This window comes from Salvelinus sp. IW2-2015, linkage group LG4q.2 (assembly GCF_002910315.2).
Source record: "Salvelinus sp. IW2-2015 linkage group LG4q.2, ASM291031v2, whole genome shotgun sequence".
NCBI classification, from domain to species: domain Eukaryota; kingdom Metazoa; phylum Chordata; class Actinopteri; order Salmoniformes; family Salmonidae; genus Salvelinus; species Salvelinus sp. IW2-2015.
Window position 1 is genome coordinate 19,762,196 of NC_036843.1, and position 25,675 is coordinate 19,787,870.

Sequence of the window (25,675 nt, forward strand, 5' to 3'; positions counted from 1 at the left end):
CATAACACTTTATAACACACAGCATTTCACAAGTTTAATTGAACAATACATTTTACAATAGTCAAAATTGTAGCTAGTCAAGTCCTCGTTCTGTATGTTTTAAAATTACACTGCAATAAAATTATATATTTCTAATAAACACATCCATTGTCATCTATTTACAAGCATTCTATGAGCATGCATAAAATACATTCACAATTTAATTTCCTTACTATCCAACAAGCGTATTTCTCCAACATCATTTACGGGGAAACAGCAGGATAATTTTCATTCCATTTTTGATCAAGCAAAATAATGGAACTATATTCCACTTGGCTTGTAACATAATATTAGGTTATAATAAACTATTTTATCTGCCACTGGACGTATGCATGTGTCACGGCTCCTCCTCTGCATTGCAGGGGCGGTTCCTCCTGCAGGCAGAGGAGGGTCGTTAGTGATTGGAGCCACCTGGGCTCAGGGTATAAACTGCTTCACTAATCACTTCTCTCTCTCTCTCTGTTCCTCCAGGTATGATCCTGTTTTGTTTGTTCCTTTGTAGTTGTACATAGTCATATTTACACACACAGATTCACGCATCCATGCACTTTACATACACTTTACATTATGATACTTCCACACCTCATTCCTTTTTCTTTGTTTAAAGTTAATAGTTTTGGTTTAGAATAAATAACCTTTTTAATTGGCCTATACCTGTTGTTCGTGTCCCCTCATTCGAGCAACAGGTATAGGCCAATTAAAACGAACAACAGGTATACGAACAACAGGTATAGGCCAATTAAAAAGGTTCTTTATTCTAAACCAAAACTATTAACTGTAAACAAAGAAAAAGGAATGAGGTGTGGAAGTATCATAATGTAAGGTGTATGTAAAGTGCATGGATGTTTGAATCTGTGTGTGTAAATATGACTGAGTGAAAACTATGTACAACTACAAAGGAACAAACAAAACAGGATCATACCTGGAGGAGCAGAGAGAGAGAGAGAAGTGATTAGTGAAGCAGTTTATACCCTGAGCCCAGGTGGCTCCAATCACTAACGACCCTCCTCTGCCTGCAGGAGGAACCGCCCCTGCAATGCAGAGGAGGAGCCGTGACACATGTGTTCAGAGTTTTTGGCACAGTAGATTTAGTTTAAGAACATCTAACTCAACTTAAACTATTGGACAATCCAGAGACCATCTTTGATTGCACTGCAACAATCAAGGATATCTGAGCTTAAAACAATCAAGGATGTTGAGCATATATGATTTTTTTATTTAACTAGGCAAGTCAGTTAAGAAGAAATTCTTATTTACAATGACGGCCTAACCCCGGTCAAACCCTAACGACGCTGGGCCAATTGGGTGTCCCATAGGGCGGCGCACAATCATGGCCGGTTGTGATGCAGCCCAGGATCGAACCAGAGTCTGTAGTGATGCCTCTAGTACTGAGATGCAGTGCCTTAGATCGCTGAGCCACTCAGGAGCCCAAAATAATATGACAGAGTGAATATCTATATACAAAACACTTCTCAAAACAGCCTCAATGAGGAACAGTACATCTTAGGCCTTAGGTTGTAAAGACAACATTCATGTGGACACAATACCATTCAATAATAAACACTTTAAATATATGGAGCTTTGTAGTTTATAGACATACAGTATGTACACATGTTGTTTGTATTCCCACCTTAGTTCTAGGAATATCATAAAATCTTCCTTTTCACTGTGAGAGGAATATCAACTATCAACACTGCATGCAGCAGTCATCCTTCTACCATACTCAGAGAAGGCAGTAAAGGCTAGCATCCATATATCTCCATGGACAACACCTCCTGAATTGATAGACAGGTGGACATTAAAGGTAGACTCGGCAATATCACATAGACGCAGAAAGTAAACAGCAAAGTGGGTAAATTTCCGCAACAACTAAGAGCGTTGATGCACAAAGCTCAACTTCTCCACTGTTTTGGTCCAGCGTCTCCCATGCTGTAAGAGGGTGAAGTGTACCCCTGAACATGCACAGAAGGCGTGTGACCGAAATCTTGCGTCACGCTCATCTCAATATCTGCGGTGCTGCTCGTGGCAACATCAATTCCCTGAGTCTAACTTTAATACCCACATCCATCTATAATAGTTCTAGTGGCCGTTGCCACCTTCTGACAGAATCCGGCAAGGTTCAGTGAACCTGGCAGTGAGCAGGTAGAAAAGGGCGGGTCCAGGTACCAGGGCCAATAGAGGTAGGTCCTGCTCCAGTTTATCCAATCGGGAGATGGAGATGATGCCATACGCGTGAAGGAGCCAATGGCTGAAGAGCACCACCAACCTCTTCTTCTTGGCAGCGAGATTCTTGAAAGACTATGGATAGGAGTAAAGGGAGGAAACACTTAGGAAATGGGATATGTGCTCAAACAATTATATTGACTGAGCTGATATCAAACTTAAAAAATGTTGGTTAGGGAAATATAAAATACGCAGTTTCTTGCCTGTATTTCTGAGGCTGACATGTACACTGCCAGGGTAACCAGGGACAACACCAAAATAATGTATGGAAAAGCATAATCTGAAAAACAGAAAGCATCAAGCTTATACCACAGTCACATGGCAAGACCTTTAGTCTCGCCTGCCCAAATCTTGTCTCATTGCCTCGACTATTGGAAGTCTGGAGAACTTCAGTATTGGATTTAGTTTTTAGGATGGCTGTTAACTAGTGATGGGGGGGTGAAACACTACAGTCAGATAACATGCTATTATTTAGTACAATATTATATAACTACCTTGACACCAAGTATCTATATATATATATATATATATATATATATATATATATATATATATATATATATATATATATATATATATATATATATATATATATATATATATATATATATATATAGTACCAGTCAAAAGTTGGGACACACCTACTCATTCAAGGGTTTTTCTTTATTTTTTTTCTATATTGTAGAATAATAGTGAAGACTTCAAAACTATGAAATAACACATATGGAATCATATAGTAACCAAAAATGTGTTAAACAAATCAAAATATATTTTATATTTGGAGATTCTTCAAAGTAGCCACCCTTTGCCTTGATGACAGCTTTTCACACTCTAGGCATTCTCTCAACCAGCTTCATGAGGTAGTCATCTGAAATGCATTTCAAATAACAGGTGTGCCTTGTTAAAAGTTCATTTTTGGGGCCTCCCGAGTGGCGCAGTGGTCTAAGTCACTGTGCCACTAGAAATTCTGGTTTCGAGTCCAGGCTCTGTCGCAGCCGGCCACGACTGGGAGAACCATGGGGCGGCACCACAATTGGCCCAGCGTCGGTATGTCCTTGTCCCGTCGCACTCCAGCGACTCCTGTGGCGGGCCGGGCGCATGCACACTGACACGGTCGCCAGGTGTACGGTGTTTCCTCCAACACATTGGTGCGGCTGGCTTCCGGGTTAAGCGGGCATTGTGTCAAGAAGCACTGCGGCTTGGCTGGGTCGTGTTTCGGAGGATGCATGGCTCTCGACCTTCGCCTCTCCTGAGTCCGTACGGTAGTTGCAGCGATGGGACAAGACTAACTACCAATTGGATACCACAAAATTAGGGAGAAAAAGGGGTGTAAATATATATACAGTTGAAGTCGGAAGTTTACATACACTTAGGTTGTAGACATTAAAACTCGTTTTTCAACCACTCCACAAATGTCTTGTTAACAAACTATAGTTTGGCAAGTCGGTTAGGACATCTACTTTGTGCATGACACAAGTAATTTTTCCAACAATTGTTTACAGACAGATTATTTCACTTATAATTCACTGTATCACAATTCCAGTGGGCCATAAGTTTACATACACTAAGTTGACTGTGCCTTTAAACAGCTTGGAAAATTCCAGAAAATGATGTCATGGCTTTAGAAGCTTCTGATAGGCTAATTGACATCATTTGAGTCAATTGGAGGTGTACCTGTGGATGGATTTCAAAGCCTACCTTCAAACTCAGTGCCTCTTTGCTTGACATCATGGGACAATCATAGGAAATCAGCAAAGACCTCAGAAAAATAAATTGTAGACCTCCACAAGTCTGGTTCATCCTTGGGAGCAATTTCCAAAAGCCTGAAGGTACCACGTTCATCTGTACAAACAATAGTACGCAAGTATAAACACCATGGGACCACGCAGCAGTCATACCGCTCAGGAAGGAGACGCGTTCTGTCTCCTAGAGATTAACGTACTTTGGTGCGAAAAGTGCAAATCAATCCCAGAACAACAGCAAAGGTCCTTGTGAAGATGCTGGAGGAAACAGGGACAAAAGTGTCTATATCCACAGTAAAATAAGTCCTATATCGACATAACCTGAAAGGCCGCTCAGCAAGGAAGAAGCCACTGCTCTAAAACCGCCATAAAAAAGCTAGACTATGGTTTGCAACTGCACATGGGGACAAAGATCGTACTTTTTGGAGAATTGTCCTCTGGTCTGATGAAACAAAAATAGAACTGTTTGGCCATAATGACCATTGTTTTGTTTGGAGGAAAAAGGGGGAGGCGTGCAAGCCAAAGAACACCATCCCAACTGTGAAGCACAGGGGTGGCAGCATCATGTTGTGGGTGTGCTTTGCTGCAGGAGGGACTGGTGCACTTCACAAAATAGATGGCATCATGAGGGATGAAAATTATGTGGATATATTGAAGCAACATCTCAAGACATCAGTCAGGAAGTTAAAGCTTGGTCGCAAATGGGTCTTCGAAATGTACAATGACCCCAAGCATACTTCCAAAGTTGTGGCAAAATGGCTTAAGGACAACAAAGTCAAGGTATTGGAGTGGCCATCACAAAGCCCTGACCTCAATCCTATAGAAAATTTGAGGGCAGAACTGAAAAAGCATGTGCGAGCATAGAGGCCTACAAACCTGACTCAGTTACACCAGCTCTGTCAGGAGGAATGGGACAAAATTCACCCAACTTATTGTGGAAGGCTACCCGAAACGTTTGACCCAAGTTAAACAATATAGAGGCAATGCTACCAAATACTAATTGAGTGTATGTAAACTTCTGATCCACTGGGAATGTGATGAAATAAAAGCTGGAATAAATAATTCTCTATTATTCTGATATTTCACATTCTTAAAATTAAGTAGTGATCCTAACTGACCTAAAACGGGGAACTTTTACTCGGATTAAACGTCAGGAATTGTGAAAAACTGAGTTTAAATGTATTTGGCTAAGGTGTATGTAAACTTCCGACTTCAACTGTATATATACACACACACAAATATTCAATATAATTTATTTCCTTCTCAATGCATTTGAGCCAATCAGTTGTGTTGTGACAAGGTAGGGTTGGTATACAGAAGATAGCCCTATTTGGTAAAACATAATTCCACAGATGTCTCAAGTTGAGGTGTGCAATTAGCATGCTGACTGCAGGAATGTTCACCAGAACCATTGCCAGAGATCACACAGGCCACAATATTTGATGGGTTTGATAAGTAGAAATGTGTCACTAGTTTCCATGGAGTCTGCATGGAAACTAGTGACACATTTCTACTTATCAAACCCATCAAATAGTGTGGCCTGTGTGATCTCTGGCAATAGTTATGGTGGACATTTTATTTTTGGTCTTCCTGTGGAGAACTTCCCCAGGCATTGGAACAGAACGTGAGATGCCTAGGCTTCCGAGGCGACAAGACCTATGGCCTTAAAATAATGCATTTCACATAAATCAATTATGTAACCATAAATACTATATAAATGGAAACCGAACCTGGTTGGCCCGAATCAGACCGGACCCTTATTTGAAAGCATACTCACAGAGCAGGCCGCCTCCCACAGCTTGCAGGACTGTCAGGATAGGGAAGAAGTAGAGAGCAGCGTAGATGCTCTTGAAGCGGTCAGATTTCCCCAGACCACAGGCGATCTTCTTGACCAGAAGTGGACGCAGCAGCATCATGAACACCAGGCAGAAGGCGTAGTAGATCAACACTATAGTGTACCTGCGGATACAGAATAAGTCCTGTTATTCAATGAACAAAACATCTCACTGTGCTTGATGGTGCGCACACTGCTCTGAAGCTGAACATGCCAACCAATTTCATATGTTCAGCTCATATCAGTTGATGATGAGACTGTTTCCAGATAGAGACGGAAATTAATCCTGGACTAAAAAGCTATTTCAGCATGCTTTGAGTCCAGGACTAACTGAGAAACCAGCCCTAAAAGTGCATAGATCCAATTCATGACGTTGACGAGCCATAGGCTACTCACAGGGGAAAGACAGCTTCCTGTGTGCAGTGTAGAGTGGTGATGTAGTCTGGGCTGGGGTTGTACAGCATGGTGTACCAGTCTGAAAGCATCTGTACTCTGCAGGACCTGATAGACAGCAGACCCACTGGGTCGTTGACCAGCAGAGTCACCATAGCCGCAGCGCTGCACTCAAACAGGGCTGTGATGTGTTGGAAGAGGGCACTGGAGCTTCAGAAAGATATACATAATATCAGTAACATTAACGTGAGTTACCAAGTAGACTACTACAGGACCATGTTAAACTCCTTTCATAAAATACCTCTACAGCAGTGTTGGGGAGTAATGAACTGCATGTAGTTCAACCAGTAATTCAACTACATTTTGCAGTAGCTTGATGGTAGACGAACCAAATTCAAAATCTTGCTAGTGTTTTAAGTAGTTAGTTTTGCCATGTAGCAAAAAAAAATAAAATACAATATGGGTGAAGTAGTCAAGAAGTAGTCAAGAATTTCCTTTCTTTTTCAGCATCAGACATGCCTAATTCACACTTGAAACATCGTTTTTGTGTTTAATAGGCTAAATTACACATTCTGTTAACAGCTGACTCCAGAGTAATCTGTTCTTGCAATTTGTAGTCTAAGACATTTCAGATTTCCATATGATAATTTATAACGAAGTAGCTTGGATGTAGTGAACTACTTTTTCAAAGTAACTTTAGTTAAATGAACAGTTTTATTCTTTWAAAAAATGGTAGCTTTAATGCAACTTAACTTCTTTCACAAGTAATTGGTAACTTGGTCAACTATATTTTCAGAGTAGCTTCCCCAACACTGCTCTACAGTAAATGTCACAATATGTAGTCTATTGGCCATGGGTATGACCAGTGGAGCTAAAAAGCATCCAGTGTTCATGGATGCAATGGGATGCCAGGCTTCCCCCCAAAAAATGACTAAGAAAAAAAATAACATACAAAATAATTTCTTTAATCTCTCTGAGTTTCATAAACTTCCTTACATTCTTAAGAAGCTGAATGTATCTCACCAGAGAAAGAATCTGAGCGAACAAAACCCTCCAAAAAAGTGTCAAGGGAAGCAAGTTTGGATTTGGCTTCAGACCAATCACATCACAAACCAAATGTCATTATTGACAGAAAAAAATAGAATTGTTGCATATCGTTGTGTTGTTGTCCTCCGGTGTCTAGTTAGATATTTTTGGTATCTTTTAGTTGTCACTAGGGTTGCAAAGGGTCAGAAACTTTCCTGTAAATTTCCTGAATTTTTCCAGGAAATTTTCCATGGGAATTTAAGCCCGGGAATGTTGGGAATTTTGCTTTTAATTCATCAAAAAAAGTTAGCTTATAACAGTGAACCTTTTTTGTGGGATACACATAAGGCAATTATAGGTCTTGTGGCATATTTTGGTTAAACTATCCCCAATTCAATGGAATTGCAAGCCTCTGCATACACAGTGCACTCTTCCATCACATGTACAGTTGATTCTCAAGATCTTGCACACTAATGAGATGCTATTGAGCCCACACTACTACACTGTCTGAGCTAAGGACCACATCCTTTCTGGTAAGTTTTGATTACAATACTGGGTGGGGTCAATATATTTTATATGACATACATGATTTTTTGTTAACTAGTAAATAGTAGCCTACAGCAAAGTGTGTTTAAATAATTTCTAACTTGTTAACAACTTCTGCTAGTTAGTTTTTGCTACCATGTGGGTTTTAGCTTGCTTGAGCCTGCTAACTGAGTGTTAATTCACCTACAGGTTTCATTTTAAAACATTCATCTTACAAATGAGTTGTTTAATCTAACTGCTTAACTATTTATCTGTACATGGAATTGTATTTTGTTTTATTTTTACATTTTTTTTTGTAATCTTTAGAGGAAAATGCCACAGGCACTATCTGATGTGTGGAGACATTTCACTGCAGCTAATGTAGAAGGAAAAGCTGTGTACATTTGCAAATACTGTGCCAAATCATATGTGAAGAATGCAACAAAGATGCAGAATCATCTGGCCAAGTGCATACAATTCCCTCAGCGCTCACAACAAGCAACCTCTTGTCAGAGGTCCCTCTACTTCTATTCGAGATGGAAATGATGAATCTGACACCTTATCAATAGCAACAGCTCTTGGTTCGCTCCTGGAATCAGAAGTTTTTGTTGACTCAATGGAGGAACGTAGTCAGAGAAATGCTGATGAATGTCTTGCTCGAGCTGTGTATGCAACTGGTTCACCTCTGATGCTCACAGGCAATGTGTATTGGAAGAGATTTTCTGAATGTTCTTCGATTTAAATCATTCACAATGTCTACTAATGATAAGGTAAAATGTTTATGTTTCATATGATATGGTAAATATATCCAATGCAAAAAACAGAACGACAGATTTTTACTTGTCAGCTCGGGGGATTCAATCTTGCAACCTTACAGTTAACTAGTCCAACGCTCTAACCACCTGATTACAGGAGCCTGCCTGTTATGCGAATGCAGTAAGTCAAGGTAAGTTGCTAGCTAGCATTAACTTATCTTATAAAAAAACAAAATCAATATAATCACTAGATAAACTAGTAATATCATCAACCATGTGTAGTTATCTAGCGTGTCCTGCATTGCATATAATGATACGGTGCGCTACTGTTGCTCCAATGTGTACCTAACCATAAACATCAATGCCTTTCTTAAATCAATACACAGAAGTATATATTTTTAAACCTGCATATTTAGTTAAAAGAATCCAGGTTAGCAGGCAATATTAACCAGGTGAAATTGTGTCACTTCTCTTGCGTTCATTGCACGCAGAGTCAGTGTATATGCAACAGTTTGGGCCGCCTAATTTGCCAGAAGTTTACATAATTATGACATAACATTGAAGGTTGTGCAATGTAACAGGAATATTTAGACTTATGGATGCCACCCGCTAGATAAAATACGGAACGGTTCCGTATTTCACTGAAAGAATAAACGTTTTGTTTTCGAGATGATAGTTTCCGGATTCGACCATATTAATGACCTAAGGCTCGTATTTCTGTGTGTTATTATGATAGAATTAAGTCTTAAATTTGATAGAGCAGTCTGACTGAGCGATGGTAGGCACCAGCAAGGCTCGTAAGCTTCATTCAAACAGCACTTTCGTGCGTTTTGCCAGCAGCTCTTCGTTGTGCTTCAAGCATTGCGCTGTTTATGACTTCAAGCCTATTCAACTCCGAGATTAGGCTGGTGTACACCGATGTGAAATGGCTAGCTAGTTAGCGGGGTGCGCGCTAATAGAGTTTTCAAACGTCACTCGCTCTGAGACTTGGAGTGGTTGTTCCCCTTGCTCTGCATGGGTAACGCTGCTTCGAGGGTGGCTGTTGTCGATGTGTTCCTGGTTCGAGCCCAGGTAGGAGCGAGGAGAGGGACGGAAGCTATACTGTTACACTGGCAATACTAAAGTGCCTATAAGAACATCCAAATAGTCAAAGGTTAATGAAATACAAATGGTATAGAGAGAAATAGTCCTATAATAACTACAACCTAAAACTTCTTACCTGGGAATATTGAAGACTCATGTTAAAAGGAACGCCAGCTTTCATATGTTCTCATGTTCTGAGCAAGGAACTTAAACGTTAGCTTTCTTACATTGCACATATTGCACTTTTACTTTCTTCTCCAACACTTTGTTTTTGCATTATTTAAACCAAATTGAACATGTTTCATTATTTATATGAGGCTAAAATTGATTTTATTGATGTATTATATTAAGTTAAACAAAGTGTTCATTCAGTATTGTTGTAATTGTCATTATTACAAATAAATAAATACAAAATCGGTCGATTAATCGGTATCGGCTTTTTTGGTCCTCCAATAATCGGTATCGGTGTTGAAAAATCATAATCGGTCGACCTCTAACACCAACTACAACACTTCTCTTGCCAATTGGCCTGGACCCTTTATCGACACGGAGCCCCGCCGATCTATCATGACTGGTCTGCTGAAGTAACTCGGCCGATGTGCTCTCAACCGGCCTCTGCGTCGTTGGTGATGATCCATCTGCTAGCCCTGGCCTGCTAGCTCCCTGAACACCGTGTCTCCCGCTCGCTCAACGTAGTAATCGACTACCGAACGGTTCCCTGTTTCATCTATTGCTCTTCATTGGACCCTATGATCACTCGGCTACACAGTCGATGCCTGCTGGACTGTCCATTAACACGGTACTTCCTTTTGTTTATCTATCTGTCTGCCCCAGCCTCAAACTCAGGCCCTGTGTGTAGCTAACTGACGCGCTCTGCCCATTCGTTGTTGTTGTCCTAGCTGTTTACCCGTTGTTGTCTCACCCGTTGTTGTCTTAGCTCTCCCAATCAACACCTGTGATTGCTTTATGCCTTTCTCTAATGTCATTATGCCTTGAATACTGTTGTTTAGGGCAGCTCTCATTGTTGTATTTTGCTGCGGAGCCCCTAGTCCTGCTCAACATGCCTCGGATAGCTCCTTTGTCCCACCCCCCACACATGCGGAGACCGCACCCAGCTTAACTGGCGCCTCCAGAGATCCAACCTCTCTCATCATCACTCAATGCTTAGGTTAACCCCCACTGTATTCGCACCCTACCATACCCTTGTCTGTACACTATGCCCTGAATCTATCCTACCACGCCCAGAAATCTGCTCCTTCTTTTCTCTGTTCCCAACGCACTAGACGACCAGTTCTTATAGCCTTTAGCCGTAGCCTCATCCTACTCCTCCTCTGTTCCTCTGGTGATGTAGAAGTTAACCCAGGCTCTGTGTGACCCAGGCGCTCTCATTTGTTGACTTCTGCAACTGTAAAAGTCTTGGGTTCATGCATGTTAACCTGTTTGGGATAGGGGGCAGCATTTTCACTTTTGCATGATATGCGTGCCCAGAGTAAACTGCCTGCTACTCTGMCCCAGATGCTAATATATGCATATTATTAGTAGTATTGGATAAAAAACACTCTTAACGTTTCTAAAACTGTTTGAATGATGTCTGTGAGTATAACAGAACTCATATGGCAGGCAAAAACCTGAGAAAAATCCAACCAGGAAGTGGGAAATCTGAGGTCTGTAGTTTTTCAAAGCTTGGCCTACCGAATACACAGTGTCTATGGGGTTAAGTTGCACTTCCTAAGGCTTCCACTAGATGTCAACCGTCTTTAGAAACTTGTTGTTTCAGGCTTCTGCTATAAAGGAGGGGCTCATGAGACCTGTTTGAGTCAGGTCTGGCAGAGTGTCTCGGGCTCGTGACGCGCACTTCCGACAGAGTTAGCTCTCGTTCCAGTCATTTGCTACAGACAATGGAATTCTCCGGTTGGAAAATTATTGATGATTTATGTTTAAAACATCCTAAAGATTGATTTCGTACATCGTTTGATATGTTTCTACGACCTGTAACGGAACTTTGAGTTTTTGTCTGGACCTAGTGCTCATGAAGATGGATTACTGGGCTGAACACGCTAGCAAACAAGTGGCTACTTGGACATAAATTATGGACTTTATGGAACAAATCAGTCATTTATTGTCGAACTGGGATTCCTGGGACTGCATTCTGATGAAGATCATCAAAAGGTAAGTGAATATTTATCATGTTATTTCTAACTTCTGTTGACTCCAACATGGCGGAAATTTCTTTGGCTGGATTTGGCTGGATTGGGCTCTGAGCGCCGTACTCAGATTATGCTTTTTCCGTAAAGTTTTTTTTWAATCTGACACAGCGGTTGCATTAAGGAGAAGTCTATCTTTAATTCTGTGAATAACACGTATCTTTTATCGATGTTTATTATGAGTATTTCTGGGATTTCTGTGTCTATCTGCAAGATCACCGGATGTTTTGGAATCAAAACATTACTGCACGTAACGCGCCAATGTAAACTGAGATTTTTGGATATAAATATGCACATTATCGAACAAAACATACATGTATTGTGTAACGTGATGTCCMATGAGTGTCATCTGATGAAGATCATCAAAGGTTAGTGATTAATTTTATCTATATTTCTGCTTTTGTGACTCCTATCTTTGGCTGGAAAAGTTTTTTTTTTACTTGGCTCTGAACTAACATAATCATATGTTGTGCTTTCGCTGTAAAGCATTTTTGAAATCAGACACGATGGGTAGATTAACCAGATGTTTCTCTTTCATTTGCTGTATTGGACTTGTTAATGTGTGAAAGTTACATATTTCCCCAAAATATTTTTGAATTTCCCGCGCTGCCTTTTAAGCGGAATGTTGTCGAGGGGTTCCGCTAGCGGAACGCCTGCGCTAGAAAGGTTAACATCAGAAGCCTCCTCCCTAAGTTTGCTTTATTCACTGCTTTAGCACACTCCGCCAACCCTGATGTGCTAGCCGTGTCTGAATCCTGGCTTAGGAAGCCCACCAAAAACTCTGAAATTTCCATCCCCAATTACAAKATTTTTCGTCAAGACAGAACTGCTAAAGGGGGCGGAATTGCAATCTACTGTAGAGATAGCCTGCAGAGTTCTGTCACACTATCCAGGTCTATGCCCAAACAGTTTGAGCTTCTACTTTTAAAGATCCATCTCTCCAGAAATAAATCCCCACTGTTGCCGCTTGTTATAGACCCCCTCACCTCCTAGCTGTGCCCTGGACACCATATGTGAATTAATTGCCCACATCTATCGTCAGAGTTCGTACTGCTTGTTGACCTAAATTGGGATATGCTTAACACCCTGGCCATCCTACAATCTAAGCTATATGCCCTCAAGCTCACACAAACTATCAAGGAACCAACCAGGTACAACCCCAACTCTGTAAACATGGGCACCCTCATAGATATCATCCTGACCAACTTGCCCTCTAAATACACCTCTGCTGTTTTCAACCAGGATCTCAGCGATCACTGCCTCATTGCCCTCGTCCGCGGTCAAACAACCACCCCTCATCACTATCAAACGCTCCCTAAAGCACTTCTGCGAGCAGGCCTTTCTAATCGACCTGGCCCGGGTATCCTGGAAGGATATTGACCTCATCCCGTCAGTAGAGGATGCCTGGTTGTTCTTTAAAAGTGCTTTCCTCACCATCTTAAGTAAGCATGCCCCTTTCAAAAATGTTTTTATCTAAGAACAGATACAGACCTTGGTTCACTCCAGACCTGACTGCCCTTGACCAGCACAAAAACACCCTGTGGCGTACTGCACTAGCTTCGAATAGTCCCCGCGATATGCAACTTTTCAGGGAAGTAAGGAACCAATACACACAGTCAATTAGGAAAGCAAAGGCTAGCTTTTTCAAACAGAAATGTGCATCCTGCAGCACTAATTCCAAGTTTTGGGACACAGTAAAGTCCATGGAGAATAAGAGGTCCTTCTCCCAGCTGCCCACTGCACTGAGACTAGGAAACACTGTCACCACTGGTAAATCCACGATAACTGAGAATTTCAATAAGCATTTCTCAATAGCTGGCCATGCTTTCCACCTGGCTACCCCAACCCCGGCCAACAGCTCTGCACCCCCTGCAGCAGCTGGCCCAAGCCCGCTCCTGTTTCTCCTTCACCCAAATCCAGACAYATGATGTTCTGAAAGAGCTGCAAAATCTGGATCCCTACAAATCAGCTGGGCTAGACAATCTGGACCCTTTCTTCCTAAAATGATCCGCCGCAATTGTTGCAACCCATATTACTAGTCTGTTCAACCTCTCTTTCATATCGTCTGAGATTCCTAAAGATTGGAAAGCTGCCGTGGTCATCCCCCTCTTCAAAGGGGGAGACACTCTAGACCCAAACTGTTACAGACCTATATCCATCCTGCCCTGCCTTTCTAAAAGTCTTCGAAAGACAAGTGAACAAACAGATCAGCGACCATTTCGAATCCCACCGTACCTTCTCCGCTATGCAATCTGGTTTTCGAGCTGGTCACGGGTGCACCTCAGCCACGCTCAAGGTACTAAATGATATCATAACCGCCATCAATAAGAGACATTACTGTGCAGCCGTATTCATCGACCTGGCCAAGGCTTTCGACTCTGCCAATCTCCATATTTTTATCGGCAGACTCAACAGCCTTGATTTCTCTAATGACTGCCTCACTTGGTTCACCAACTACTTCTCAGATAGAGTTCTGTATGTAAAATCGGAGGGCCTGTTGTCTGGACCTCTGGCAGTCTCTATGGGGGTGCCACAGGGTTCAATTCTCAGGCCGACGCTTTTCTCTGTATATATCAATGATGTTGCTCTTGCTGCTGGTGATTCTTTGATCCAACTCTATGCAGACGACACCATTCTGTAAAATCTGGCCCTTCTTTGGACACTGTTTTAACAAACCTCCAAATGACCTTCAATGCCATACAACACTCCTTCCGTGGCCTCCAACTGGTCTTAAATGCTAGTAAAACAAAATGCATGCTCTTCAACCGATCGCTGCCCGCACCTGCCCGCCTGACTAGCATCACTACTCTGGACGGTTCCAACTTAGAATATGTGGACAACTATAAATACCTAGGTGTCTGGCTAGACTGTAAACTCTCCTTCCAGACTCACATTAAGCATCTCCAATCCAAAGTTAAATCTAGAATCTGCWTCCTATTTCGCAACAAAGCCTCCTTCACTCATGCTGCCAAACATACCCTCGTAAAACTGACTATCCTACAGATCCTTGACTTCGGCGATGTCATTTACAAAATAGCCTCCAACACTCAGCAAAATGGATGCAGTCTATCACAGTGCCATCCGTGTTGTCACCAAAACCCCATATACTACCCACCACTGCGACCTGTATGCTCTTGTTGGCTGGTCCTCGCTACATATTTGTCGCCAAACCCACAGGCTCCAGGTCATCTATAAGTRTTTGCTAGGTAAAGCTCCGCCTGGGTAAGGTTTATGACACCCCCATAAATACCTTTCTCCCTTCCCTCTCTCTCTGACTCTACTGAAGGACTCTTGAATAGCCTTTGTTAAACATAGTCTGGGAACATCAAACAAGTGGGGGGAAAGGAACCATATTTCGGTAATAGAAGCAGTTGAAAATATGCGTTGGTACTTAATGAATATGATGTCAGTTCGGTTGTCATCTGAGACATTATGACTGATGACAGGACGACATAAACTGTATCTGGGAAAGTCTACACATTATAGTTATCAGATTCACATGGAATTGTTGTGCAATTTAAATGTTTAAATATGACACTATTTGTGAAAATAATAATTTAATTTTAGCTTCAAAATGAGAGATTTGGGTTTTCATAAAGTTAGAGCTCTGCTCAATCAGTGGCCCGCCCCTGTGAAGAGACATGGGTTATAAACTATGAAACACACCCTTCTCTCCCTCCACTATATAAGCCCTTGACGAAAATGTAACCATCGGTTCCGAGGACGATAGGACGACAGTCCATACGTTGAAAAGGACTAACATTTCAACTACAGAACTAAGCCAACCTCAGCGTGAGCTTTGGTTGTGAATGGTATAAACTTTGAACTCTTACTCACTAAAGAAGTGAGACATCGTAGCCGTTGAGTTAGCAACAGCAGCTGTAAACGTGGGCTAAGAAAGGACGGACAGAGTATCCCACCTACCACACAACGACGACACTACAACGTATTCCGTTCACCACCAGAGACACTCTTCAAAGGACAAAGGACTCTGTTGGGCAACACGGCCTTCCATCTACCACCAACCTATTGAAGTGCAGCTCAGAGTAAATATTTATTGCATTTTCCTTTTCCAAATGGGCGGTAATTTAGAATGCATAAGATTCTGTATTTACGATAGAGTAGCTAGCTGCCTACGGCCCGATAGAGACATAGCTTCTCCCTTTGTTCGTCAAGTTTTCCCGCTCTTTCACTCAAACCCAACCCCTGTTCTTTGTGTAACCAGCTGTCATATCTGTTCCGTCCGCTAGGGACGTTTTCCTTTATGACATAATTTGTAATCAATGTATGATTAATTCGGTGTATATGTAATTCTGTGTAATTAGTTAGATAATGTGTGATTAGTTAGATAAATAAATAATTAAACCTAATTTTGTATTGCTGATTCAACTTGTTAGCCAGGGTTCGTGAAGATAAACAAGAATTCTACGATGTTCAGATGAGACTGAAATAAGGTGACGATTAATATTGACTGCTATTGATGTAAAATATTACTAGGACTTTAAGAGTTTATTCGGAAGATAACAGCTCTATAAAACACTATTTCGTGGTGCCCCGACTTTCTAGTTAATTAGATTTACATGATTAGCTTAATCGGGTAATATTAATTACAGAGAAAGGATTTTATAGACAGCATGTCATATCACTTAATCCGGCATAGCCAAAGACACGACAATAGCAACACCCACCCGTAGCACGCGCTCCAGCAGGTATATTTCACTGGTCATCCCCAAAGCCAACACCTCCTTTGGCCACCTTTCCTTCCAGTTCTCTGCTGCCAATGACTGGAACAAATTGCAAAAATCACTGAAGTTGGAGACTTATATCTCCCTCACTATATCTCCCTCACTAACTTTAAGCGTCAGCTGTCAGAGCAGCTTACCGATCGCTGCATCTGTACACAGCCCATCTGTAAATAGCCCATCCAATCAACCACCTATCTCATCCCCATATTTGTTTTTCTGATCTTTTGCACACCAGTATTTCTACTTGCACATCCTCATCTGCACACATATCACTCCAGTGTAAATTGCTAAATTGTAATTACTTCGCCACTATTGGCCTATTTATTGCCTTACCTCCTTACTCAATTTGCATACACTGTARACAGATTTTTATATTGTGTTATTGACTGTACGATTGTTTATCCCATGTGTAACTCTGTGTTGTTTTTGTCGCACTGCTTTGCTTTATCTTGGCCAGGTCGCAGTTGTAAATGACAACTTGTTCTCAACTGGCCTACCTGGTTAAATAAAGGTGAAACAAAAAAATATAATGAAAGATGTTGAAATGTTGGTGTTGAAATGTTGCTGGAATAGTGGAATCAGCTCTTGTTTTCTTTGAGACTTGCAGAAACTCTGTGGTTCTAAAATCAATAATTGTTTKGTAGTCCGAAATGTCGGAAACATTACCTTGCTTGACCATGCTGTAGGTCAGGTAACTGTTTGTTTCATGCAATATGTTTTGTGGACTTCACCGGACAGATGTTGCTCTCCAGTTTTGTAATGAAACAATGGTGTGGTTGAAATTATTCTGCCACTGTCTTTTTATTATCTCTGCCTTTAGCCCTATATCACGGTGCCAAGGCTTACGAACTAACAAGTTATTGAGCAAACGACGTAATTATCACAACAGATAGGTTGTAATGTTTTTTTTTTATGGATTAGCTTCTCCAGTGATTGAACCTACATGCCACAATTGGTTATGACTGCAGTAATTTGGGCTGAAAATGAGACATTACCTTTTCTTCCCAGAGTACCACTCGATGAAGAACCAGTGTAGAACCAGTGGCAGCATTGCCATGAAGCCCAGGTACAGCCAGTCATAAAGTTCAGGGGATTCTGTACACTTCTCACAGATCTTCTGCATGTTTGTCTTCTCTCCTCTGGGACATACCTGATAATTCAACTGCATTTTAGAGTATGGGTTTAGCCTAATACTAGGTTACAGAACTTAGTGCTACAGTAGTAGCTAGAATGCCCTTCCAACAGCTCAGTTGATTTGTTAAAATTCAGCTGGAACTATACTCACCCCACATTCTCCATCAAATGAGCCATTTATCAACATCTTGCCACAATAATGTCCCGGACAGGTTGAACTCATGGCTACGGCTGTAATGAAACAGTAATACAACAAGTCAGTTATTGACAATACTGCGGACATCTAACAATGTAGCTACATTACATGAACAAAAGTATGTGGACACCTGCTCGTCGAACATCTCAATGCAAAATCATCGGCATTAATATGGAGTTGGTCTTCCCTTTGCTGCTATAATAGCCTCCACTCTTCTGGGAAGGCTTTCCACTAAATGTTTGAACATTGCTGCYTGGACTTGCTTCCATTCAGCCACAAGCACATTACTGAGGTTGGTAAATTATGTTGGGCAATTAGGCCTGGCTCATAGTTGGCGTTCCATTTCATCCCAAAGGTGTTCGATGGGGTTGACGTCAGGGCTCTGTGCAGGCCAGTCAAGTTCTTCCACACCGATCTCAACAAACCCTTTCTGTATGGACCTTGCTTTGTGCACAGGGGCATTGTCATTCTGAAACAGGACAGGGCCTTCCCCAAACTGTTGCCACAAAGTTGGAAGCACAGAATCATCTAGAATGTCATTGCATGGTGAAGCGTTAAGATTTCCCTTCACTGGAACTAAGGGGCCTAGCCCTAACCATGAAAAACAACCCCAGACCATTATTCCTCCACCAAACTTTACAGTTGGCACTAAGCATTGGGACAGGTAGCGTTCTCTTGGCATRCACCAAACCCAGATTCGTTCGTCGGACTCCCAGATGGTGAAGTGTGATTCATCACTCCAGAGATAGCATTTCCACTGCTGAAGAGTCCAATGGCAGCGAGCTTTACACCACTCGAGTCAACGCTTGGCATTGCGTATGGTCATCTTAGGCTTGTATGCAGCTGCTCAGTCATGGAAACCCATTTCATGAAGCTGACTTTGCATCCAGAGGCAGTTTGGAACTCGGTAGTGAGTGTTGCAACCGAGGACAGACGATTTTTATACGCTATGCATTTCAGCACTCCGTGGTTCAGGTGCGTTCATCCACCTCTGGCCTGCTCGCCTCCCTACCTCTGAGGAAGTACAGTTCCCGCTCAGCCCAGTCAAAACTGTTCGCTGCTCTGGCACCCCAATGGTGGAACAAACTCCCTCACGACGCCAGGTCAGCGGAGTCAATCACCACCTTCCGGAGACACCTGAAACCCCACCTCTTTAAGGAATACCTAGGATAGGATAAAGTAATCCTTCTAACCCCCCCCCCTTAAAAGAGTTAGATGCACTATTGTAAAGTGGTTGTTCCACTGGATATCATAAGGTGAATGCACCAATTTGTAAGTCGCTCTGGATAAGAACGTCTGCTAAATGACTTAAATGTAAATGTAATGTATGTCTGTTAGCTTGTGTGGCCTACCACTTCGCAGCTGAGCTGTTGTTGCTCCTAGACATTAACACTTCACAATATCAGCACTTACAGTTGACCGGGCCAGGGCAAAAATTGGACAAACTGACTTGTTGGAAAGGTGGCATCCTATGACGGTGCCACGTTGAAAGTCACTGCGCTCTTCAGTAAGGCCATTCTACTGACAATGTTTTCCTATGGAGATTGCATGGCTGTGTGCTCGATTTTATACATCTGTCAGCAACAGGTGTGGCTGAAATCCACAAATTTTAAGGGGTGTCCACATACTTTTGTATATATAATGTAACGTTACTTATCACCTAAAAACTAGCAAGTATGTTGGTTAGCTAGCTAAAATAGCTAACTAGCGTTTCCTGGCTTAGGCTACATGGCGTAATATTCAAGTCATCACATCATTAAGCAGACACTTTCCAAGTATAATGTAGCTACATACCCATCTTATTATTCAATCTCCATACGATTTAGATGAATACTTAGTACATGATGTTTCCAAACAACGATTTCATTTCTGCTACAGCAACCGATAAACCGGAAGCTCCTGCTACAGTGGTTCGGTCGTCACTAGTTACCACAAGCACAAAGTCATAAACCCCGCCTATTTCTGCAATTGATCTTCTTAAAATTGTATTTTAAAGCAAACCTTAACCACACTGCTAACCTAATTCCTAACCATAAAGTAAATTTTTATTTCATGAATTGATACGATATACCCAATTTTGACTTTGTTGCTGTGGTACCTAGTGGAAACCCAATAGGTCTTCAATTTACTTCTTCGCCCTTTTTGGTTTGTATGCGTCAAGCTGACTAAAGATACGCGCAACAGCTCTACCTTGGGTTCCGTAAGAATGCCAATCCCAATTTTAGCACTGTGGACAAATACTGATCAAATGATATTACTAGGGCTGTCAAATATTTTAATGGTTTGGTGTGTTTAATCTCGATTAATTGCAAATTCAGAATTTGCTCAAATTCAGCTGTAATTAAAAAAAATTATACAAAAAGCATCACAAGAATATTGACGTCTTGATTTTGTAAGATAAACTAAATAAGCAAAATTGATAATGTACACACTTAAGCCTCGTTTACGCCTTGCGCTAACATGTGAGTTTTGTGATCATCTGATCAATATGATCTAATTACTATCTGATCAAAGCGTGTCGCGTCTACACARGATGTTAAAATGTCTCTCTTATCCGTCCACTGTGTCCACATTGTGACCAGATTTCCTGGTGCCTCCCTGTATGCAAAATATTTGAAGATTTTTTCAATATAATGTGAATGTATTTATTTTAAGACAATTATTGATGCCATAAGTCAATGGTACTAGCTGTCAATAAAAAAAAYTATTGATTTTTTTACAAGCATTTCGCTTCATCTGCAATAACATCTGCTAAACACATGTATGTGACCAATAAAATCTGCACTTGATTGATTTCCAGATGGCTACCTGACTACCTCCGGAGGTGGTCAGGAAGATCTGATCAAGATTAAGATGTCTTAATCGTCTACACCTGTCTAAAAATTTTGGCCCAATCAGAATGTGGACAAGATCAGAACAAAGGATACACGTTAGCACCAGATGTAAGTAGAGCTTTTCTTTAACATCAAAGTCAACTTGGTTTGATCTTCACATTTTTGCATTTTTAGCTGTATATATAGTATTTTTGATGTTTTCAGTATATTTTGAACACTTTCAGACAATGCACATAATCCCACAAAAAAATGTAAGACTTTATTTTAAAGGTACCTGATAAACTATTTATAAATTGTGTGTTCACCATTTCTTTATCATTGGTCCCGCATTTATAAACCATTTACAGATCATTAGTTAAGTCTTTGTGCAGTCCTTAATCTAAAGTGAGTGCTATTTATACTTTATAAACATTTTATAAATGTTTTGAGTGACCAGTGTAATTTTTCACAAAAAGATGGACATGCCATTGGTAGACATTCCAGCAGTACGTGGTAAAATAATAAGCACACAACACATGTTCAACTAGCTTACTAGCATTTACAAATGTGAGAATAATGATTCATAAATGGCGAACTRACAATTTATAAATGCCTTATAAATGGTGTATTAGGTACCCATAAAATAAAGTGTTAGCAAAGTTGTATGACCAAATTAGAGACACATATTTCCCACAGATCACACAGACCCACAAAGAATTTGAAAACAAATCAATCATTGATAAACTCCCATATCTGTTAGGGGYAAAAAAWWMWWTTTTTTTTTTGAACAGGCCCCCAAATGCAGGCCCAAATCCCCTGTTTTGAACAGGCCCAAATCCCCGTCATTTGCGTGAAGAGAAGACGGAGAAAAAGAGGGCAGAGGTCGGGCTGCCTTCTGAGAATACGTAGGCGATCGAATAAACTCCCACTGCCTCCCGTTCAACTATCTAACGTGCAATCATTGGAAAATATTGACGACCTACGTGGAAGATTAACCTACCAACGGGACATTAAAAACTGTAATATTTTATGCTTCACGGAGTCGTGGCTGAACGACGACATACGTTGTATCGGCAGGATAGAACAGCGGCATCTGGTAAGACAGGGGGTGGTGGACAATATATATTTGTAAACAACAGCTGGTGCACGATATCTAAGGAAGTCTCGAGGTTTTGCTCGCCTGAGGTAGAGTATCTCATGATAAGCTGTAGACCACACTATCTACCTAGAGAGTTTTCATCTGTATTTTTTGTACCTATCTACATACCACCACAGACCGATGCTGACACTAAAACCGCACTCAATGAGCTGTATACCGCCATAAGAAAACAGGACAACGCTCATCCAGAGGCGGCTCTCCTAGCGACCGGGGACTTTAATGCAGGGAAACTTAAATCAGTTTTACCTAATTTCTATCAGCATGTCAAATGTGCAACCAGAGGGAAAAAAACTCTAAACCACCTTTACTCCACACACAGAGATGAGTACAAAGCTCTCCCTCGCCCTCCATTTGGCAAATCTGACCATAATTCTATCCTCCTGATTCCTGCTTACAGGTAAAAATTAAAGCAGGAAGCACAAGTGACTKGGTCAATGAAAAAGCAGTCAGATGAAGCAGATGCTAAGCTACAGGACTGTTTTGCTAGCACAGACTTTAATATGTTCCGGGATCCTTCCGATGGCATTGAGGGGTACACTACATCAGTCATTGGCTTCATCAATAAGTGCATCAATGACATCGTCCCCACAGTGACCGTACATACACCAACCAGAAGCCCTGGATTACAGGCAACATCCGCACTGAGCTAAAGGCTAGAGCTGCTGCGTTCAAGGAGCAGGACTCTAACCTGGAAGCTTATAACAAATCCAACTATCACCTCCAACGAACCATCAAACAGGCAAAGCATCAATACACAACGAAGATCGAATCGTACTACACTGGCTCCAACTCTCATCGGATGTGGCAGGGTTTGCAAACCACTACAGACTGCAAAGGGAAGCACAGCCGAGAGCTGCCCAGTGACACGAGCCTACCAGACAAGCTAAACTACGTCTATGCTCGATTAAAGGTTAATAACACTGAAACATGCATGAGAGCACCAGCTGTTCCGGACGACTGTGTGATCACGCTCTCCGCAGCTGATGTGAGGAAGACCTTTAAACAGGTCAACATTCACAAGGCCACAGGGCCAGATGGATTACCAGAACGTGACCTGCGAGCATGCGCTGACCAACTAGTAAGTGTCTTCACTGACATTTTAAAACTCTCCCTGTCCGAGTCTGTAATACCAACATGTTTTAAGCAGACCACCATTGTCCCTGTGCCCAAGAACACTAAGGTAACCTACATAAATAACTACCGACCTGAAGCACTCATGTCTGTAGCCATGAAGTGCTTATAAAGGCTGGTCATGGCTCACATCAACACCATTATCCCAAAAACCCTAGACCCACTCCAATTTGCATACCACCTTAACAGATCCACAGATGATGCAATCGCTATTGCACTCCACACTGCCCTTTCCCACCTGAATAAAAGGAACACCTATGTGAGAATGCTATTCATTGACTACAGCTCAGCGTTCAACACCATAGTGCCCTCAAACTCATCAATAAGCTAAGGACCCTGGGACTAAACACCTCCCTCTGCAACTGGACCTGCCCCCAGGTGGTAAGGGTAGGTAACAACACATCTGCCATGCTGATCCTCAACACAGGGGCCCTCAGGGGTGCGTGCTCAGTCCCCTCCTGTACACCCTGTTCACTCATGACTGCACGGCCAGGCACGACTCCAACACCATCATTAAGTTTGCCGATGACACAACAGTGGTAGGCCTGATCACCTTGTTTTTATTTCTTTTACTTACCTATTGTTTCACCTAATACCTTTTTTGCACTATTGGTTAGAGCCTGTAGTAAGCATTTCACTGTAAGGTCTACACCTGTTGTATTCAGCGCAGGTGACCAATAAACTTTGATTTGATTTGATTTGAAGAGGGTATAACAAAAACCTATTTCCCCTAAGGAGACTGAAAATATTTGGCATGGGTCCTCAAGATCCTCAAAAGGTGCTACACAGCTGCACCATTGAGAGCATCCTGACTGGTTGCATCACTGCCTGGCATGGCAACTGCTCGGCCTCCGACCGCAAGGCACTACAGAGGGTAGTGCCTACGGCCCAGTTCATCACTGGGGCAAGCTTCCTGAGTTTTGGTAGGTCAGGGATTAGCCCAGGAGTCTGAAGTATATTACTATGACTGTGAATGTGAGATGGAATTCTGGGTTGGCCGTACAGGGATGATCTCTGTTAAAAATGCATAATGCCTTGGTCATTCCAAGGCGCTACAGAGGGTAGTGCGTACGGATAGTACATCACTAGAGCCAAGCTTTCTGCCATCCAGGACCTCTATACCAGGCGGTGTCAGAGGAAGGCCCTAGAAATTGTCATAGACTCCAGCCACCCAAGTCATAGACTGTTCTCTTTGCTGCCGCACGGCAAGCGGTACCGGTGCACCAAGTCTGGTCCAAGAGGCTTCTAAACAGCTTCTACCCCAAGCCATAAGACTCCTGAACATCTAATCAAATGGCTACCAAGGCTACTTGCATTGCCCTCCCCTTTTACACCACTGCTACTCTTCTGTTATTATCTATGCATATCCACTTTAACTCCACCTTTATGCACATATTACCTCGAATAACGGTGCCCCCACACATTGACTCTGTACCGGTACTGTCGCGGCCGTCGACAGAACTACCCACCACCAAGGGACCAAGAAGCGTGCGCCAACCTGGAGGACGAGCTGGACCGGGGAGGAGAGAATGGCAGGGGACAAGACCCGGTCACGGAAGCCCGAGAGGCAGCTCCCAAAAAATGGGGGGGGGGGGGCAACACGGGGAGATTGGCGGGCGGAGTCGGAGTTTAGACCTGAGCCAACTCCCCATGCTTACCGTGGGGAGCATGTGACTGGTCAGGCACCGTGTTATGGGTGATGCGCACGGTGTCTCGAGTGAGCATTCACAGGCCGGTGTGCTCTGTGCCAGCGTCCCGCATTTTCCGGTGGAAGTGGGTATCCAGCCAGAACAGGTTGTGCCAGATCTGCGCTCGAGACCTCCAGTGCGCCTCCACGGCCCAGGGAATCCGGTGCCAGCGCCAAGAACCAAGCCTCCAGTATGTCTCCCCAGCCTGGTGAGTCCTGTGCCTGCTGCCAGAACCAGGCCTCCTGTATGTCTCCCCAGCCTGGTGAGCCCTGTGGCAGCTCCACGTACCAGACTGCCCATACGTCTCCTCACTCCAGGGATGATCCATGGCAAGAAGCCTCCAGTGATGATCCAAGGCACGAAGCCTCCAGTGATGATCCAGGCAAGAAGCCTCCAGTGATGATCAATGGCACGAAGCCTCCAGTGATGATCCATGGCAAGAAGTGATGATCCATGCACGAAGCCTCCAGTGATGATCCATGGCAAGTAGCCTCCAGTGATGATCCATGGCAAGAAGCCTCCAGTGATGATCCATGGCACGAAGCCTCCAGTGAGGAGTCATGGCACGAAGCCTCCAGCGACGGCCTCCAGTCCGGCGCCTCCAGCGACGGCCTCCAGTCCGGACCCCCCAGCGACTGTCCCCAGTCCGGAGCCCCAGCGACGGTCCCCAGTCCGGGGCCCGAAACGAGGGTGCCCAGTCCGGGGCCCGCAGCGAGGGTGCCCAGTCCGGGGCCCGCAGCGATGGTGCCCAGTCCGGGGCCCGACTTCGAGGGTCCCCAGTCCGGGTCGGCGACGAGGGTCCCCAGTCCGGGGTCAGCGACGAGGGTCCCGCACCAGAGGTGCCACCAAAGTGGGGTGAGCCAGTGGTGGAGCGGGGTCTGTGTCCCGCACCTGAGCCGCACCGCGGATAGATGCCCACCCAGACCCTCCCCTATAGGTTCAGGTTTTGCGGCTGGAGTCCGCACCTTTGGGGGGGGGGGGGGGT

General features: G+C 42.9%; 1 protein-coding gene across 2 annotated transcripts; it reads right to left on the reverse strand.

The window, feature by feature from the left end:
- Positions 1-19: 19 nt before the first annotated feature.
- Positions 20-20,379, reverse strand: LOC111963437 (JNK1/MAPK8-associated membrane protein-like). Of its 2 annotated transcripts, none has more exons than XM_023986877.2 (7): positions 19,694-20,379; positions 17,855-17,934; positions 17,565-17,731; positions 6,235-6,441; positions 5,782-5,963; positions 2,466-2,542; positions 20-2,337 (listed from the first exon to the last, which is right to left on the reverse strand). In XM_023986877.2, exons 1-7 carry the CDS (start codon positions 19,695-19,697, stop codon positions 2,119-2,121), a joined length of 936 nt encoding a protein of 311 aa, XP_023842645.1. In that variant the 5' UTR covers positions 19,698-20,379; the 3' UTR covers positions 20-2,118. The 2 variants fall into 2 exon arrangements, with proteins under 2 accessions (XP_023842645.1, XP_023842646.1); XM_023986878.2 differs by having other exon boundaries at positions 17,565-17,719; positions 19,694-20,378.
- Between the last annotated feature and the right edge of the window lie 5,296 nt (positions 20,380-25,675).

Coding starts and splice junctions, on each gene's coding strand:
- LOC111963437 (XM_023986877.2), bottom strand. Junction 17,732..17,854: donor CATTTGATGGAGAATGTGGG/GTGAGTATAGTT, acceptor TCTAAAATGCAG/TTGAATTATCAGGTATGTCC. Junction 5,964..6,234: donor CAGGAAGCTGTCTTTCCCCT/GTGAGTAGCCTA, acceptor CTGTATCCGCAG/GTACACTATAGTGTTGATCT.